The 17,050-nt window shown below is 44.2% G+C and overlaps 1 protein-coding gene across 3 annotated transcripts in view; it reads right to left on the minus strand.

Moving 5' to 3' along the window:
* Positions 1-2,783: 2,783 nt before the first annotated feature.
* Positions 2,784-17,050, minus strand: part of CASR (calcium sensing receptor) — a 52,117-nt gene continuing 37,850 nt past the window's right edge. For all 3 annotated transcript variants that reach the window (XM_081844864.1, XM_081844865.1, XM_081844866.1), the window contains 3 exons: positions 12,516-12,746; positions 8,876-8,999; positions 2,784-7,337 (listed from right to left, as the gene is read on the minus strand). In XM_081844864.1, coding sequence (XP_081700990.1) covers positions 5,896-7,337; positions 8,876-8,999; positions 12,516-12,746 — 1,797 coding nt within the window. In that variant the 3' untranslated portion in view covers positions 2,784-5,895. The remainder of the gene's footprint in view (positions 7,338-8,875; positions 9,000-12,515; positions 12,747-17,050) is intronic.

Below are 17,050 nucleotides of genomic sequence, written 5' to 3' on the forward strand. Positions count from 1 at the left end.
TGAGCAAGTGTGAATGACTAACTCTATTCTGAATGAGAATAGCCAGCAAAAGTCGGGGAGAGGCCTCTCTTCACCCTCAGCGCCAAGAAGACAAGACATTATCAGCTGAAAACAGACTTTACTTGCAGCTGCAAAGTACAAAAGGCAACTGTGCTCCTTTTGAGTTGAAGACAAGACGCTCAGCCACACATTATAAATATTACAATGCACTAACAAATGTTAAAATAACTGTAGTGTACAAGGATAGAGTTAAGACTCCAGCAAAGCTTTCTGTATTCTATTAAAGCTGGCAGGCCCTGACGCCGTGAGGCAGATACTGAGGCTTCAGAACACTGGCCTCTCTTCAAAAAAGAAATGAAAAGTAATCCATTTTTATGGCCTGGTGCTCCAAAGTGGCATTTGAGGCCACTGAAATGGTCTTGGCCAGCAGTTGAACAGGCTGTGAACAGGCTGTGTCCCGCTGCAGAATCCTAGGAAGTCTGAAGTCGGCCTCCACCAAGGTGATTCCGCCTTCCCTTCAGAAAGCACATTCTCTTGGGCCGACCTAGAGGTGCTATGAAGTGGGATCTCTGCCTTGCAGAATCTTTCTCTTAACATTATTGTCTCTTTTGGAAGTGTCACTATTAATACCCACTGTCCATGTTCAGGAGGACTGCGAGGCACCACTGTACCCACTGTCCATGTTCAGGAGGACTTTGAAAATGGAGGCTTTGAACTTTTAGAGCAAAGATTATTAGGGGAATTGGGTGGTTGTCGGAACCCCCCCCCCCAAATATTGAATTTTATTAAAAAAATAATGTGTGGGGAACTGGCTAAAGTAAAAGTACCGGTACTTCTTCTTAAGGTAAAGTAAAGGGACCCCTGACCATTAGGTCCAGTTGTGGCCGACTCTGGGGTTGTGGCGCTCATCTCGCTTTACTGGCCGAGGGAGCCGTAGCCAGCATGACTAAGCCGCTTCTGGCGAACCAGAGCAGCGCACGGAAATGCCGTTTACCTTCCCGCCGAAGCGGTACCTACTGATCTACTTGCACTTTGACGTGCTTTCGAACTGCTAGGTTGGCAGGAGCAGGGACCGAGCAACGGGAACTCACTCCATCACGGGGATTCGAACCGTCGACCTTCTGATCGGCAAGTCCTAGGCTCAGTGGTTTAACCCACAGCGCCACCCGCGTCCCTTAATAGTATGTGGGAAACTGGCTAAAGATGGTTTTTGGTCCCTCTTCCATAACACTGGCACTCAAGAGGCAGACAAAGAACTTGAGTGGCAGCTGAGACAAGGACAGGCAAAATAAAAGTACTGGTACTTCTTACTCGGGGACATATTGACATAGGGGATTTGCTACCAAGATGTGGTGGTGACCAGTGCCACAGATGGCTCTAAAAGGGTATTGGATGCATTCAGGTGAGCACTGCTGGGTCTGTGATGTCTGCATGGACCATCATGGTCCAGAGACAAGTCTGTCCCTGAATACCAGTTGTTGGGTGGATGTTGCCTTCATGCACAGCTCATGTACACTTCATAGAAGCATTTGAGCTGGCAAGTGTTAGGAACAGGATTGCACCTACGTGGACCTCCGGTCTGCTCTAGCAGGGCTCTTCTCATCTTTTTAATCACTAAATGGTAATTCAATGGTATGTAAGCTCCATTGAAAAGACAGACCTACTTCTGAGCAGACATGCATCAGATTGCACTGTAAGGCAACAACTGGTTTTTCAACTTTATTATTATTATTATTGTTTGAATGGAAAATTAAATTGGCCATAGTCGTGATTTATTAAGTCATACATTGTTAAAATATGCTGGCTAGCTAGTCCTTAATGGCTGTTAAAAAGAAAATCTCACTAGTTTGGTAAGGAGTTGTTGTGAAAGTGCAGCGAACAAGGATGCAGAGGCAGACAGACAAGCTTCTCACGCTTTTGGTTCAATGCTTGTAGAGTGCAGGGCAAGTGTGGGACGCTAAAAGAACAAGTATTTTGCCAAAGAAGAGGCCCTTTTTGTTGAACTCAGAGCTCAGTTCTTGTTTGACACACTTCAACCTGAAATGTGGACTAGCAAGGACAGAGGGTGTGTGTGTGTGTGTGTGTGTGTGTGTGTGTGTGTGTGTGTGTTTACTGGGTGCCAATTCTTTCCCATTCGTAACTACAATCTGGGTGCACCCTTAGGCTACTTCCATGTGTACAAGGCAAAGAGCATGTGATATGCCATTAGGAAGCCATGCCTTTAATCTGCCTTTTCCACAAAGTAAGGGAGTACATCCCCCATTCGTATATGTGTTAAGCCTTGCATGGGATGAAAGTCATGCAACTCAGCCTATACTCACTGCAGGGTGTCAGAAGCAAAACGATTAAGCTTCATCTCGTATGACCACTTCACCATGAGTTGAACTCTGGCTGCATTCATACAACCTACTTCAAAACCACATCAACAGTGTTGAGCTGGCTTTGACCTACTGCTGTCTCCTTTATTGCTACTGTACCAAGGCAGGGTGGTTCCACACTCCACACTCTCCGGGGATTAAAGGCAAGGAAGTTCTCTAAGCCATGCAGGGGAGAGTGCTGCGGACTTGCACTTCTCTTGCATCAGAAGAAAGCCGTGCTCAGAGTTCAGTACTAGCACTTGTGGGTAGATATCCTGCAAACTCTGGTTGCTGGATCTGAATGCAAATGGTTTTTTTGTTTTTCTTACAAAAGCCAGAAGATTTTTCTGCCCAGCTTGTGTGTGTGTATGTATGTATGTGTATACACACACACACACACACACACACACACACACACAGTGGTACCTCAGGATGCGAACGGGATCCGTTCCAGAGCCACGTTCGCATCCCGAACAGAACGCAAGATGCGACAGCGCATCTGCACGTGTGTGGGTTGAGTTTCGCCACTTCTGCGCGTGGGCATGACATCATTTTGACCATCTGCGCATGCACGAGCGGCGAAACCCGGAAGTAATGCACTCCGTTACTTCCGGGTCGCCACGGAGCACAACCCAAAAATACTTAACCTGAAGCGTATTTATCCCGAGGTATGACTGTATACAAACAAGTGAAGCAACCTCAGAAATGATAGTCCACTGAGGTTCCTGAAACATAAAGTATAAACTCCTTTCTAGTGTATGTGTAATGGTGCTCACTGTCAGGGCCCTTCTAGCACAACACTATCCTATCACTAAACCCTTAAAACGCCAGTGAAGAATTATTAGGATTAAATATAAGAGGCCAGGCTCAACGCCATGACTTTCTTTAACCTCAATATGAGGAGTAAGATCTACAGCTAAAATACAAGAGACTCTTGCTGAGCAGGAAAGTCTACTTTTTTAAAGGATTTTTAACAAAACAAGGGGGAAAGAAAACCTTTGACAATGCTGCCATTACATGTCACATTCTTGAGTATGACTACTTGGTGCTGACATTTTCACAATGCGCTGGGTGTTGTGTTCTCTGGACTCACAAATAGTAGAGCACAAAGTATAGATAGGCAGAGCTACGCACTTTCCTTTGTATCACTCAATGGACATTCAACACCTGCCCTTTTATTTCACTTCTTACATATGCTACACTTTCTAAGCTGGTGATGACATGATGCATTTCTCAAGTTTTGTGCTCACTGTGCAGGATTATATGATGTGGTTCAACTGCAAGTACTTGGGGGAGAAGAGCTGTTTGATAAGCTGCAAACATTTGGAAAGTATTCAGTCATAGATTCCTTAGTTTTCTCTCTTAGGGGCAGGCCCAATATTACTTATGAATGCATTCTCTACTTACAGGAGTCAGCTGTTAGGTCTCGACTGTCACAACAACCTCTGCTATCTGTAAGATACATTTTGGAACTCCAGCAGTTGCAGAAGTCAGGGTGACAGAGATCATGGCGTTTCATTCTACCCTTAACAAAAGCATTAGCCACACCTACCACTGGCTAGCCGCTTTAATTCTTCCTAAAGAACAAAACAGGGGTCATGCCTATTTTGTGCTAGTTTGCCATTATTTAAGGCTCCCATTCATACATTTCCTTGGAGAAGCTTTTTGAAGGACCCTGGGCTGTTAGCAGCTTTCTGCAATGGAGCCTAGCTTTCCAAGTATTTAATCTCCAAAATGATCCTCAGTGCCCTGGGGCCTGGTTATTATTCCCTGAACTGTTTGCTATAAATATTGTTTTAACTTGCTAGACACATGACTTGGGAAACCTCAGGTAATTAATGACTGTATGCTTCTGCAGCCATGAAAAGTTCAATTAGGCCTCCTTGGGTATGCGACTCCTCACTTTTCAGAGCCTTTTCTTTTAGACTGTCTCCTTCCTTTCATGCTTCGTTGTTAGCCCAATTATGCCTGCAAATGTATTGGGTTACTCCCCAAAAGAGCCATGGGTTTGACAGAAGTTAACACAGAACAGTACAAATGGCAGAGCAGAGCTGACCAATGAGGCAGTTATGGGTGCACAAGCACCCAAAAAGGATCCCGGACACCTGTTCAAACTAAACTTGAAAGAAGCGTTCTGTTGTAGTCAGCTGAAAAGGCTGCTCTGTGTGTGGCTGTGGGGGGCATCCACAATGATGTACCGTATTTTTCGCTCCATAAGACACACTTTTTTCCTCCTAAAAATTAAGGGGAAATGTCTGTGCGTCTTATGGAGTAAATGCCTATGGACGGCGGTTGGATCCTGCTGCAGTCGCGAGCGGAGGATCCATGGCTCGCCTTCCTTCCCTCCTCCGTGGCTCGCTTTGAAGCAGCATAGCCGGAGAGGAGCCGCTTACATGAGAGGAGGCTGCTGGGGTTCCTGTGTTGGGTCCGTCTGGGGGCGTGCTGCCTCCCCGCTCGTCGCTCCTTGAGCACGCACGCTAAAGAAACATACAGCTCCTGTCCCTCTCACTCTGATATACCAGTAGTTTATTAAATAGTTTAGTACAACATTTGATTCAGAATATCCCCCCCCCCCCCCCCCGTTTTCCTCCTTTAAAAACTAGGTGCGTCTTATGGAGCGAAAAATACGGTATCTGGTTTGCAAATGTGCCCAAGAGGATGGGTGACCCCTGCTGTAATAAAATGCCAGCCATTTGCAGCACAGAAGCCATAACAAGAGTAGCCTAAATTAAGTTATGGGCACATGTTACTGAGATCTCTGTAAATTCCCCAGGAGCACAGGCTGGCCTTCCTTTTTGCCTACCAAGTGAGTCAAACCTGGGCATGCATCTCTGGGAGGACAGCAGCTCTGCATAAAGCAGCGATGTTTCTCAGGACGTTATTCCTCTTTCATGAGACATTGGGAACAGCATAAAGCGGCTAATCTTTTGATTGTAAATACAAGGAGCGATGCCTTCTTATTTTTAAATACTTTACACGTGGAGGGCAGCAGCTGAAATTCATTTAGCGTGTTTGCCGAGGGCCTGGAGGATGACGTGTTCCCCTAAGTCAAACCACATGTCCTGTTTTGTGTAAAGCAGGAAGGTTTTCCTCGTTGCAATATGGCTAAGCAGATTTACATATAAAGAGGGGCTATTACACACCACGAAGAAAAGGGATAATATACATCAATGTAAAAGCAGAGCACGTTACTAGAACTGTTCAGAGATGTTCACTAACCAGCAAGTTGGTGGCCTTGGACCACTAGGGTAGAACGATGATAAACTCCACACAAAAATCTGCTAAAACCCAGCTTGGGGGGGGGGGTACTAGTCCTTCCAACGGGTTTCTTCTCCTCATATCTTCCACAACCAGCACAGGTGTTCACTAAAATTATCACTAGGCATTTTCTTCCCCCTCCCACCCTCAACAGCCCTTTGGAGGCGAGTTTATCCTGTTGATTCTAACCGTAAGAAGTGGCTGGCTGTGTTGCAGATGTATCCAGTCCTTTCCCCCCGTTTTAGAGAAGAGCGGGGAAAACAGACTCCTTTTTCTTTGATTATGAATGAATGGCGTTCTCTAGGATGGAGTCATTGCCTACAAAATCCCGCAAGTATGCATCTGACAAAGAAGGTTGCTCTTCTTCCGAGTTTTGTACTTCTTGCTTGGCTTCTGCCATTACTGGTTCCTGTGTGTTGGAGTCTTGAATTGAGGGCATCTGGAAGTTGGGCTCGTTGCCTCGTGGTTCGCTGGGTTGCAGAGGAAGCAGGGCCTTGTGGCGCATGAGGCTGTCGTCACTGTTTTGGGCTTCCAGTGAGTTCCTGTGCTTTGCATTCCGGTTGGCTACTGCATTTGTCTGGTGCTCCTCGAAGCTCAGCGAGAAAGTAACAGTCCCACCGCCAAAACTCACCTTTTGCTTGCACCCATGTGGCTGCTGGTGGTCCACTGGACTTGGCAGTGAAAAGGGATTTTCATGGTTGCTTTTGCTGCTGATGGACGAGGATGGGGTCGAGGCTGTGGAGCCTCCAAGGCTGTTGGACCTCTTGCGGGACACATTGCTGCGCCGCAACGTAGCCTTGGCAGCCACCTTGAAGGCGTGGGCAGCGGTGCTAGAGCGCACCTCCTCGATGGTGTTGCGCGAGGGCTTGAAGAGGATGATGTAGACCTTGTTGAAGAAGATGCAAGCCAGCTGCCCAAAGCTGGCAGCCAGTATAGCGATCACCTCCACCGCCGAGACAAATTTGCCGTAGGTGCTGGCGTAAGCTGGGATAAAAGAGATCCAAACAATGAAGAAGATCAGCATGCTGAAGGTGATGAATTTGGCCTCATTGAAGTTCTCGGGCAGCTTGCGGGACTTGAAAGCGAAGAAGAAGCAGATCGCGGCCAGGAGGCATGTGTAGCCGATCAAGAAGCCCAGTGCCATCAAGGAGCCCTCGTTGCAGGTGATGAAGATGATCTCGTCCTCCAGTTCATGATTCCGGTAGCTGGAAGGGGGAGCCGTATAGAGCCAGATGACACAGATGACTATCTGCACAAAAGTGCACAGGAAGACCAGGAGGAACTGGAGGTTAAGACCCCACCACTTGCGATGGAGGCTTGTGGGTATCTTGGCCTCAAAGACCAGGAGGACGCGGTTGGTCTTCACCAAGATGCAGGAGATGCAGAGGACAAAGCTGATGCCAAAGGCCGGCTGCCGTAAGCGGCAGTTCCAGTCCTGGGGCTCCCCGATGAAGAAAAGGGAGCTGGAGAAGCAGCAAAGCAAGGAGAAGAGGAGGAGGTAAGAGAGTTCGCGGTTTGTGGCCTTGACGATGGGTGTGTTGCGAAATCTGGTAAAGACCCCTAGGACAAACGATGTGAGGAAGATGCCTAGTATAGCGAAGAGGGTGAGCGCGATCCCAAACGGCTCTGTCCAAGACAAAAATTCTATTTGCTTGGGAATGCAGAACGTGTGGTTTTCGTTGGACCAGAAGTCTTCATCACACCTCTCACAGGCACTAGCATCTGGAAAAGACAAGACACTCTTTTGAGAGAGAGAGAGAGGGGAGAGAGAGAGAGAGAGAGAGAGAGAGAGAAGGAAAGAAGGAAAGAAGGAAGGAAGGAAGGAAGGAAGGAAGGAAGGAAGGAAGGAAAGAAAGAAAGAAAGAAAGAAAGAAAGAAAGAAAAGAAAAATTTCTGAACCTCAACAGCATGTGTGTTGCATATTGTCTTATTCGCTGCCTGAGAGTTGACCAACTCTGGCTCATTTTATTTAATTATTAAAGTGATCTAGGACCCCAGGGCAGGTTACATCAACAAATTACATGAAGCAATGAATAAATATTAAAATACACATGCAATTTTACAAGCTTAAGAACATTAAACATCTGTCAAAATTACAATATAGGGCCTGGCTAAGTCATTGCATTAGGCTGAGGTGACCTGCAAGGTCTCATTGGTCTTTTTTCTTTGTTTGTGTAATGTTGAGAGGTAGATGGGGGTCTGGTGCAAGACCCCTAGAACATGAGCCCTTGAGGGGGTGTCAGGGTTGTAGTTGCCCCTGCAGGCTCTATGCACAGAGGGCCACAACACCTGTATCAGCTAACCTTATCATCATCATCATCATCATCATCATCATTTTATTAAACTTGTTAGATACTTTATCTTGCCCAATGCAACCTGAAGTGACTTGTGACCAAATAAGCAACTAAACAGAAGTAAACAAAAACCCACATTAAAACGGGGGGGGGGGGCAATAAAGATGATGACCCAATACATTACAAACATTCCATCCACTTCTAAAAGGCCACAGATATACAGAAAAAGGCCAAAGGAACAGGCAGTAGATGATAAGAGGAAAGCTCATTCTTTTACAAATTATTCCCCTTCCTTAAAAATATGAAGGCAGAAATTCCAAAACAGTTGGAAGGCAGTTCCAGGCCTAGATGGCACTATAGTGGTAAATCAGCATTTTCATATAAATTTCCTCCATACAGAAAACTAGCGTGCCAGGGATTGTAACTAGGCTTGTCTCTGACACACTAGTTTTCTGTCATGTGCTTCCATCATGATGCCCCAGAATGCAGGTTTGCCACCTTAGAACTAGGCCGGAAATGGTACCTGGCTGAGATACGGACAGTTCCAGGGAGCGCCCAATTTAGCGCAATGTGGGCAGTTTCTCCACACAGGTTGACAAGCAGTGGAGGGGAAGAAGAAGGAGGAGGAGGAGGAGGAGGAGGAGGAGGAGGATACCTACTGAGAAGATCAATAAAAAAGCCAAATTTTGTCCTTGCTCAGGACATATTACCAAAGTTTCTATGAGCTGTGATCTACTATTGATTCTACCACTCAAAACAAACACCTTCCTATTTTGTTGCTGGAACAACTGACTTCCCTCAATGAGGCCATGAAATTCTTCCAGAGGTTCTGCGACAACACTGCTACATTCTCAATTTGCCAAAACCTTTTGACTGTGGGCTCCAGTTTCAAAATAAGTTTCCATCTTGGGAAATGTCTCCAAGCAGAAGAGAGCAAAGCATCAATTTCTCCGCATCAGACCATACCTGTCTCATCACTGATCTCCCCATCAGTGCATTCCACACATTCAAAACAACAAGTAGCTGTCCCCTCGAGAATGCCTTTTCTTCTGCCTGGCGGGCAGTCTTTGCTGCAGTTGGAGAAGGGCACCTGAAGGAATTAAAAACAAACCAACCATGAGCAGAAAGAGGCACAGTCATCAGGAAGAGTGTGAAAACCTAGACAAAGATTCTCTGCTCCAATTCATTCCAGGGACTGAGGAGAGAAAATGAACTTCACCAAGCAGGAACAGGTATGAGGCAAAGCCCTCCTGGTGGAGGCTGCTACTCACAGAGGGTTGATAGCAGGTCTGCCAACTACTAGATGCCACTGTCTGTGGTGGCGGCAGCTACCCTTTTCCACCGAGGGAGAGGACAGTTGGCGGCTGTACAGCCACTTCTCTTCCCTGCCACTGCCAACCATTCACCTGAGCAAATTGGTAAGGGAGTAGCAATGCTGACCACAAGCAGCAGCAGAAAGGGGAGAGACAGGAGATGGCAAAATTGACGTCAGAAATAAGAGAGCAAAAAGAAGAAACGCTTGAATGGAGACCCTTTTCTGATTATCTGAGAAAATATTATAGTCAAATGAAATGGAAGGCAGGACTTGTAGCAAAGGAATGAGAATGATAAAGGAATGTAGTGGAGGACAGATGTTTTAGAGAAAGATTACCTTTAGGGCAGTAGATTAATTATTTGAATAGAAACATCATAGGAGGAAGGGTGGGAAGCCAAAATCTTAAGGGAACACTGCATTGAAACTGGATTGAATTTGTTAAACTGTTTGAAAACCAATAAAAATTTACGTTCAGAAAAAAGGAGAATCGGTGGTGGCTGCTCTTTGCATTTATTGGCTTCACCAGGCAAGCAAGTAGCTACCGCTCTTTTATTTTTATTATTTGATTCCATTCTATTCAAATGATTTATGTACTGCTTAACTGCAATCATCTCTAAGAGGTGTGCAAGAAATACAATATAGAATATTGGTTAAGTGGCAAAGGCTCTAAGAAAGGAGTGACAGCTGCCCACGTCACCAGCTCCGTCCCTCCCGCCAGTGTGGTGTAGCGGTGGACTCGTAATCTGGTGAACCGGGTTCGATTCCCCGCTCCTCCACATGCAGCTGCTGGGTGACCTTGGGCTAGTCACACTTCTCTGAAGTCTCTCAGCCCCACTCACCTCACAGAGTGTTTGTTGTGAGGGAGGAAGGGAAAGGAGAATATTAGCCGCTTTGAGACTCCTGAAGGGGAGTGAAAGGCGGGATATCAAATCCAAACTCTTCTTCCTTTGTGCAGACGATATGAGGTTGATGCTGCTGCTTTTGCAGGTGGCAGCACCAAGGAGGGGGCCCTCCACCCAAGGGGCCCAGTCCTTACCACTAGCTGGAGAGAGGAAGCAGGAGACAGTGTCTTCTGCTGCTTCTCCTGGGACACTGTGGTCCTTGCAGCTGCTTCAAAGGAAAGATTGTCATCGGGGACTCTAGAGAGGTATAACCATATTGTGGGCTGGGGTGTGGGTAGGGAATGGTGTGCCTGTTCCTCCAAAATGTGAGCCAGGTGTTAAGAGTCCCAAATTGACTTGAAAAATGATAAAATGCAAAGGTGATCTTTGTGCCACTGAGGGCTTAGAATCTGCATCATCTGTATCAGTATCTAACACGATAATGGGTTGGTTCTCATCGCCAGCAGCAAGAAATTTCCATGGTGGTGTAGCTCTCAATGGCAGCGTCGTGCTAATATGCACAACAGCTGTTGCCTCAACTTACCTTTGTGTTAGAAAGCGAACAAGCTCAGAATCCATGCTGTGCATCACCCCAGCAATCCTTGCTGCCTGGCATCGCAGGGGACTGCCACACACGATCTAATGGCAGATTTCTGCACGTATACCAAACAGCCACAAGGTGGAAGCACAAATCAAAACTGTGACTTTCGAAACAGTGGTCTGGTGCTTAATGTTGCTTAGCATTTGAACAATTTCATGGAGTGGCCTTTCCCCCTCAGGAACCACAACAATTTGCCAGCTGTGGTCTCATCCAGACCTGCACTTGTCTTGTGCCTAGAAATCACAAGTCCAAGCAGTTTCCTGCTTGTCCCTCACTTTCTAGGGACAGGTCTGTCCAAGCAGTTATGCCCTTGTCGTCGTCGTCTTCTTCTTCTTCTTCTTCTTCTTCTTCTTCTTCTTCTTCTTCTTCTTCAACAACTGCCCTATACCCGCAGGTCTCAGAGCGGTTTGCAGAATAAAATCAAAATACAAAACCCACAAAATCCAAAATAAAAATAAAAAGAGGAGAGGAGAGAGTCGAAGAAGATTGGAAGAAATTCAAGATTTATTTAAAAAAATATTGTAATTTGGTTGAATGCTAAGAAAGGATGCTAGATCATAAATAATTGTGCACCACTAAATTAGTGAGAATTAAGATGATAAGTAAATTTGAGGAAAAATTATAAACCTTTTGGAGAATTTATAGATTATATTTAAATGAATTTGACATAAGAGTGTAAACAAGATGATAAATTGCTGGCAAGAATTGGCAATGATGCAAATGGGAGCGGGAGGCGCGAGGAAGTCCAAAGATGTTATGAAAAGATGTTATGATATATGTTATACTGTTTTTCATTTTTGCATTTAAGTTTGAAAAATCCAAATAAAATATTATATTAAAAAAAATAAAAATAAAAACAACAACCCAATAACCTGCTTTCTCCTGGAAAACCTCCTCTTTAGTGATCAATCGGAGCAAACTTCAATCCACTTGGTAGACATTTGCTCCAACTCAGTGGTAAAGATCGGGTTTCGCCAAGGCAAAGCAACAGAGCAAGGGCAAGTCTGGATGAGCCCTATGTATAACAACATAGGAGAAATTTAATTAACTACTAAATAGCAAGGCAACAGCAGCTTGAGGCTGTGTGTAAATCTGTATGCCTTCCTTTGAAAGCATTGCTGGCGCTCAGAGGTAGGAAGGACCCCCCAAAAAGCTCAATGCACTTGTGATTCTAGCACCAGGCATAGGGCTGGGAGATCAATGGAAAGGAGCAGGACAAAAAGGGCTTATAGCAACAGGAGGGATCTCAGGGAGGCAAATGCAGGGCACACCCAGCTCTGTCCTCTAACTCCTCAATGCCGCCTCTCAGCATTTGCCACCTGAGGCAATGCCTTATGTTGTTTAATGGCAGCGTTCCCCAATAATCGCATACCCCTTTTGAGAATTTTGTCTTACCGGTGCAGTTTTAATAATACTTTTTTATCTCTGGATTGTTTTCTGCAGCTAAAAAGTCTATGATAAAGTAAAATAAAGAGTTCTGTCATCTACCTATGGAACCCTCAAGGGTACATATACCACACTTTGGGAAACGCTGCTATACAGCATTCAAAATGGCAACGCCATCACTATGATTCGGAGGACAGGAACTGATACTAGCACACATAGGCACACTTTGCTTGCTGCTCACCCACAAAAAACCAGGCAGTGGCAACAAAAAGGATGCATTTTTTCACCTCCTGTGAGCAGGACCCAAGAAAACAGAACCTTGCCATTGGCTAGGGGAAATAATTTCAGCCAAAAAAGTCTGTGGACCTTGTGGAAAAAGTTGATAAACATTAATGTTAGTTTGGGGTGACTGGTGTCCCTTACCTCCTTGGAGAATCCACTCCACAGAATCTTGTTCTCATTGATAAACAGCCTCTCTCCTTTCTTGGCATAAACATTATAGTGTCCAACTTCCTCAAAGACAATGGAGCCGTCCTCTGGTGAGAGGTGCCAATTGATGATTGAGTAATTCCCTATCAGGCCCCCAGATTCGTCAAAATCCACTTGCTCTCCCATGTTGTTTGTGAAGTTCAAGTGCCGGAGGTGTTTCAGTACCTACGGAGAAGGATACAGATATAGGCTGAATCAGGCCATCACTGATACTGGCATCTCTTGACGGACCAACCCTGCTGTGCCAAAATCAAAAGCCGTTAAAATGCCTGAAGTTAGGTAGAAACAGGAATGGCAGCTGGTGCTGCTGAAACGTTTACTTGTCAAATGCTTGTGTTGTTTTGTACATCCTTTTGCAAATGGGTGTGAGATGACATTCCTGCATTGCAAAGGGGCTGGGCTAGACTGGGGTTTCCCAAACTTGGGTCTCCAGCTGTTTTGGACTACAACCCCCATCATCCCTAGCTAGCAGAACCAGTGGTCATGGATGATGGGAACTGTAGTCCAAAACAGCTGGAGACTCATGTTTTAGAAACCCTGGACTAGATGACCCTTGTGACCCCCTTCCAATTCTATGACCCCCCCCAAAAAAATTAAAATAAACCTCTTATTTTTGAAAAGGGAGAGGGGGTATAGATGCTGGGGGAAGACTTATTAGAGACACTTGACTAGCCTCTCTTGAACTGGAAATGACACCATTGTCAGGGAGTTTTCAGGGACCAGGGATATTCAGTTCTGCCAGGAAGCATAGGATTTGTAGTTTCTCGGCCTCCCAATTTTTTTTATTTTCACTTTAATCTTCTCAGAGGTATTTGGGGTGGGGAAAGGGCTGGTAGTGGAAGGGTGTGAGATAAAACAATGTGTTGGGTTGAGAGAGTTGGTAGCAGTTGGTAGCACATGAAACTCTTAATCTCAGAGTTGTGAGTTTCAGTCTAATGTTGGGCAAAAGATTCCTGCATTGCAGAGTCCCTTCCAACTCTATGATTCTAAATGCCTTAAAAAAACCCCTCTCATGTCTTTTCAAGTATTTCCATGGAATGCTTGAAAATGATCGCAAACACATACTTTTTTTTTAAGTGAGCTAAATTGTGTGCTGATTTTTTTTAATTAAAAAAGCCCAAAATGTGCTTATGCCAGCTTTCAGTTTTAAGAACTTCCAAGATGTCTCACACCATTAAAATGCAGTATCAAGATAAAAACAGTATCAGAACAGTAAAACCTGAGCAGAACAAAACAAAACAAAACAAAACAAAACAAAACAACAGTACTTGTCAAAAATTAGTAGATTAAAACCAGTTTAAAATGGCAAACTGGTGAGCCTGGTTAAATGAAAAAGTATTTGTCTGGTGTTAAAAGAACGTTGAGAAGAAAAATAGTACACACAGGGTACCACAGTTGAAAAAGCACCACAACAAATTTGTTTCATGTGGTCTGAGGGCTGACTTCACACACACACACACACACACACACACACACTTATAAAAACAAGTACCATCTGCTCAAAGTGGCTTAAAATGCTACTCTTATCATTCACATTGAAAATTCAGTTGCAAAAGAGTTATATGATGTGTTGATGTGCTGTCCCAACTAGAAATATTGTAGTGGCTATTGACATGGGCAAAAAGGGACGACTATCTGTTCCTGCAAACAATATCCCTGAGAGCCTTCTAGAAACATGTCAGGTGTGGGATGGGGGCAGCCATGATTTTTCCAGTACAAGGTTCCTGGTTGGGGCAGAACACCTTCATGTGCCATTATTCTCCAGTCACATTTTCAACACACATATGACATGACTGGAGTTGCACTTTTTAGCTGCTCCATGTGGTAAAGTTAGTGCCTGTGGTTTTTGTTTTGTTTTAGATCTCAGACCAGCTTGTATTCTTAGTAGTTAAAAAGAAGCACGCCATATGTGTGCAGGTTTTGTGTGTGTGTGTGGGTAAATCCGCATGGAAATTGAACAGGACATATGAACACATGTAAAAGGGACACAGTCTGCCTCAGGACTGACCCATCTAACCTTAATGATTACTGTATCCAGACAGACTTGTGCGAAAAGGCAGTCCTTTAGATCGGTTGCTTAATTTCTGTGAAACAGGGTAATATTAGATACAAGGCCTGTAATAACTTAGTCCAAAAAAAGTTAAGAATTTAACAAACAAAAATACCGTTTTCTTAAACGTCATGGTAGCTATTCAGAGAACAGTTTTCAAAGAGAAAGGTGAAAAACTAACCATACTATAGTGACTTGAAACACAGTGGTGCTGGTTTTCCCTGATGTATTCCAAGCCACAGAGGGGACACAGAAGTCTTCACCCAATGTGCTTTACCTGACTTGCTTCTCTGCACTTGCAACCCTCCACCCCAAATCGTATTCAGTGATGCTGCCATCCACACGTGCACAGGGGAAGTCTCAAATGTCCACCCACTCAGCTTAATTGCGGCTTACATTTTTCAAATTGGATGGAAGCTGGTTTGAGAGAAAAGGCATCAAACAGCAGTATTTCTCAAGAAACTATAGGATACAGTGGTGCCTCGCAAGACGAAAATAATCCGTTCGGCGAGTCTGTTCGTCTAGCGGTTTTTTCGTCTTGCGAAGCATCCCTATTAGCAGCTTAGCGGATTAGCACTATTAGCGGTTTAGCGGCTATTAGCGGCTTAGCGGCTAAGCAGCTATTAGCAGCTTAGCGGCTTAGAAAAGGGGGGGAAAGGGAAAAAACCTCACAAGACTTGCAAGATGTTTTCGTCTTGTGAAGCAAGCCCATAGGGAAATTCGTCTTGCGAAGCGCCACGAAAAACGGAAAACCCTTTCGTCTAGCGGGTTTTTCGTCTTGCGAGGCATTCGTCTTGCGGGGCACCACTGTATACCGTAGATGGATTGTGGCTAACGTTCATGTGCACTTGAGATCTAAATTGCCCTGCTTCTTAGACGGTCATCCAAAAGCTTTACTTTTCTGGTTTATCACCACAACAGTTATTAACGCTGGGCTTCAGCAAATGATTTAATTAGACAGAGCCTATATGATATTGAGTGTCAGAATAATTTGGCCACAATAAGGAAATTTTGTCCATGGTATGATTATTTTCCACCTAGTCATTTTGATACGTCGGCACCCTATTTGCAAAATTTAACAATTCCAGTACACAGATGTGCTTTCACTTATGCAAGATTACATATACTGCCTTCAGCTGTACTTGAGGGTCGATTTCAAAAAAATTCGCTTATGTCCACGTGGAGAAGGCAGTATTGAATCAACAGCTCATGTGCTTCTAGCTTGCACTCTTTATAAAGATTTGAGGTTATTACCCCTCTATTATTGTCCATTCCTGGTTGCTCAACCACTGCTACTGTGCTCTTCCCTCTAGCAAATCAAGATAACCAGGTGACAGCAAAAACTGCAAAAAAATTAGCAGGGGCAATTAGAGTAAGATCTATTCTTTGATTATTGATGTAAACCTCCAGTTTCTACCTCTATCTTCAGTACATTGTGTTTTGTTTTATTGCTATGGCTAGTGACCGATGCAAATAAAGATTCTTCTTCTTTTTCTTCTTCATGTGCACTTGGCTTCAAATAGCAAGGTGGGAACACACTGGAACCTGAGTAAGGGCTAATGTGTTCACAGCCTGAAACTATAACTAGCATGATGAGAGTTCTAGAAATTGCTGTGGTTTACTGATGAGATTACCATGAAAGTTTTAAAAAAGTGTTTTGTGGAACTGGTCTCTTATGCAGTATATTGGATATGTTCATGTAGGTAAGCGCAGGTAATTTTTATCTGTAAGCCACCTTGAATCCTTGTCAGTGAAAAAGGCAGGGTATAAATAAATATAAATATAAATATAAATATAAATATAAATATAAATATAAATATAAATATAAATATAAATATAAATATAAATATAAATATAAATATAAATATAAATATAAATAATATAAATATAATAATTAATAATTAATAATAGGTGCAAAACTTTGTCTCTCAAAGCAAAGGGGTGCCAACAAATGTGATGGGACAAGATGACAAGACATTTGCTCGGCCTTTTGGGTATAGCAAACCTAACTATTATTGGCTGTTACAGTTCTAATTCAACTTCTACTTGCACCCAGTGTACACAAAGCAAATAAACTGAAAAAGCAACAGAGATATGGCTCTGAACCCCAATACCTGATGAAGAGCTGTGTGAGAGCCGAAAACCTTGTGACTTTTTAAAAAAAGGATTCTCTTATTAAAGATACTAGTTTCTATTATTCTATTACCCTCATTCTTGTTTCGCTAGTGCTGCAATGGCATTTGTCTAATATTAATATGTCATGAAAATGGAAGTGCGGCAGGAGCAAGATGGGGAAAGGGGAGATGGCAAATGTTATCAGAATCGGGAGGAGCAGCGAAACCTGGACCACCAGCTCAGTCCACCAGCTCACGCTCAGCTAATGACCAACCTGAAATACACCTGACGCATTTGTTTCCAA

Source organism: Podarcis erhardii, assembly GCF_964252035.2.
Source record: "Podarcis erhardii genome assembly, chromosome: 17".
Classification (NCBI taxonomy): Eukaryota; Metazoa; Chordata; class Lepidosauria; order Squamata; family Lacertidae; genus Podarcis; species Podarcis erhardii.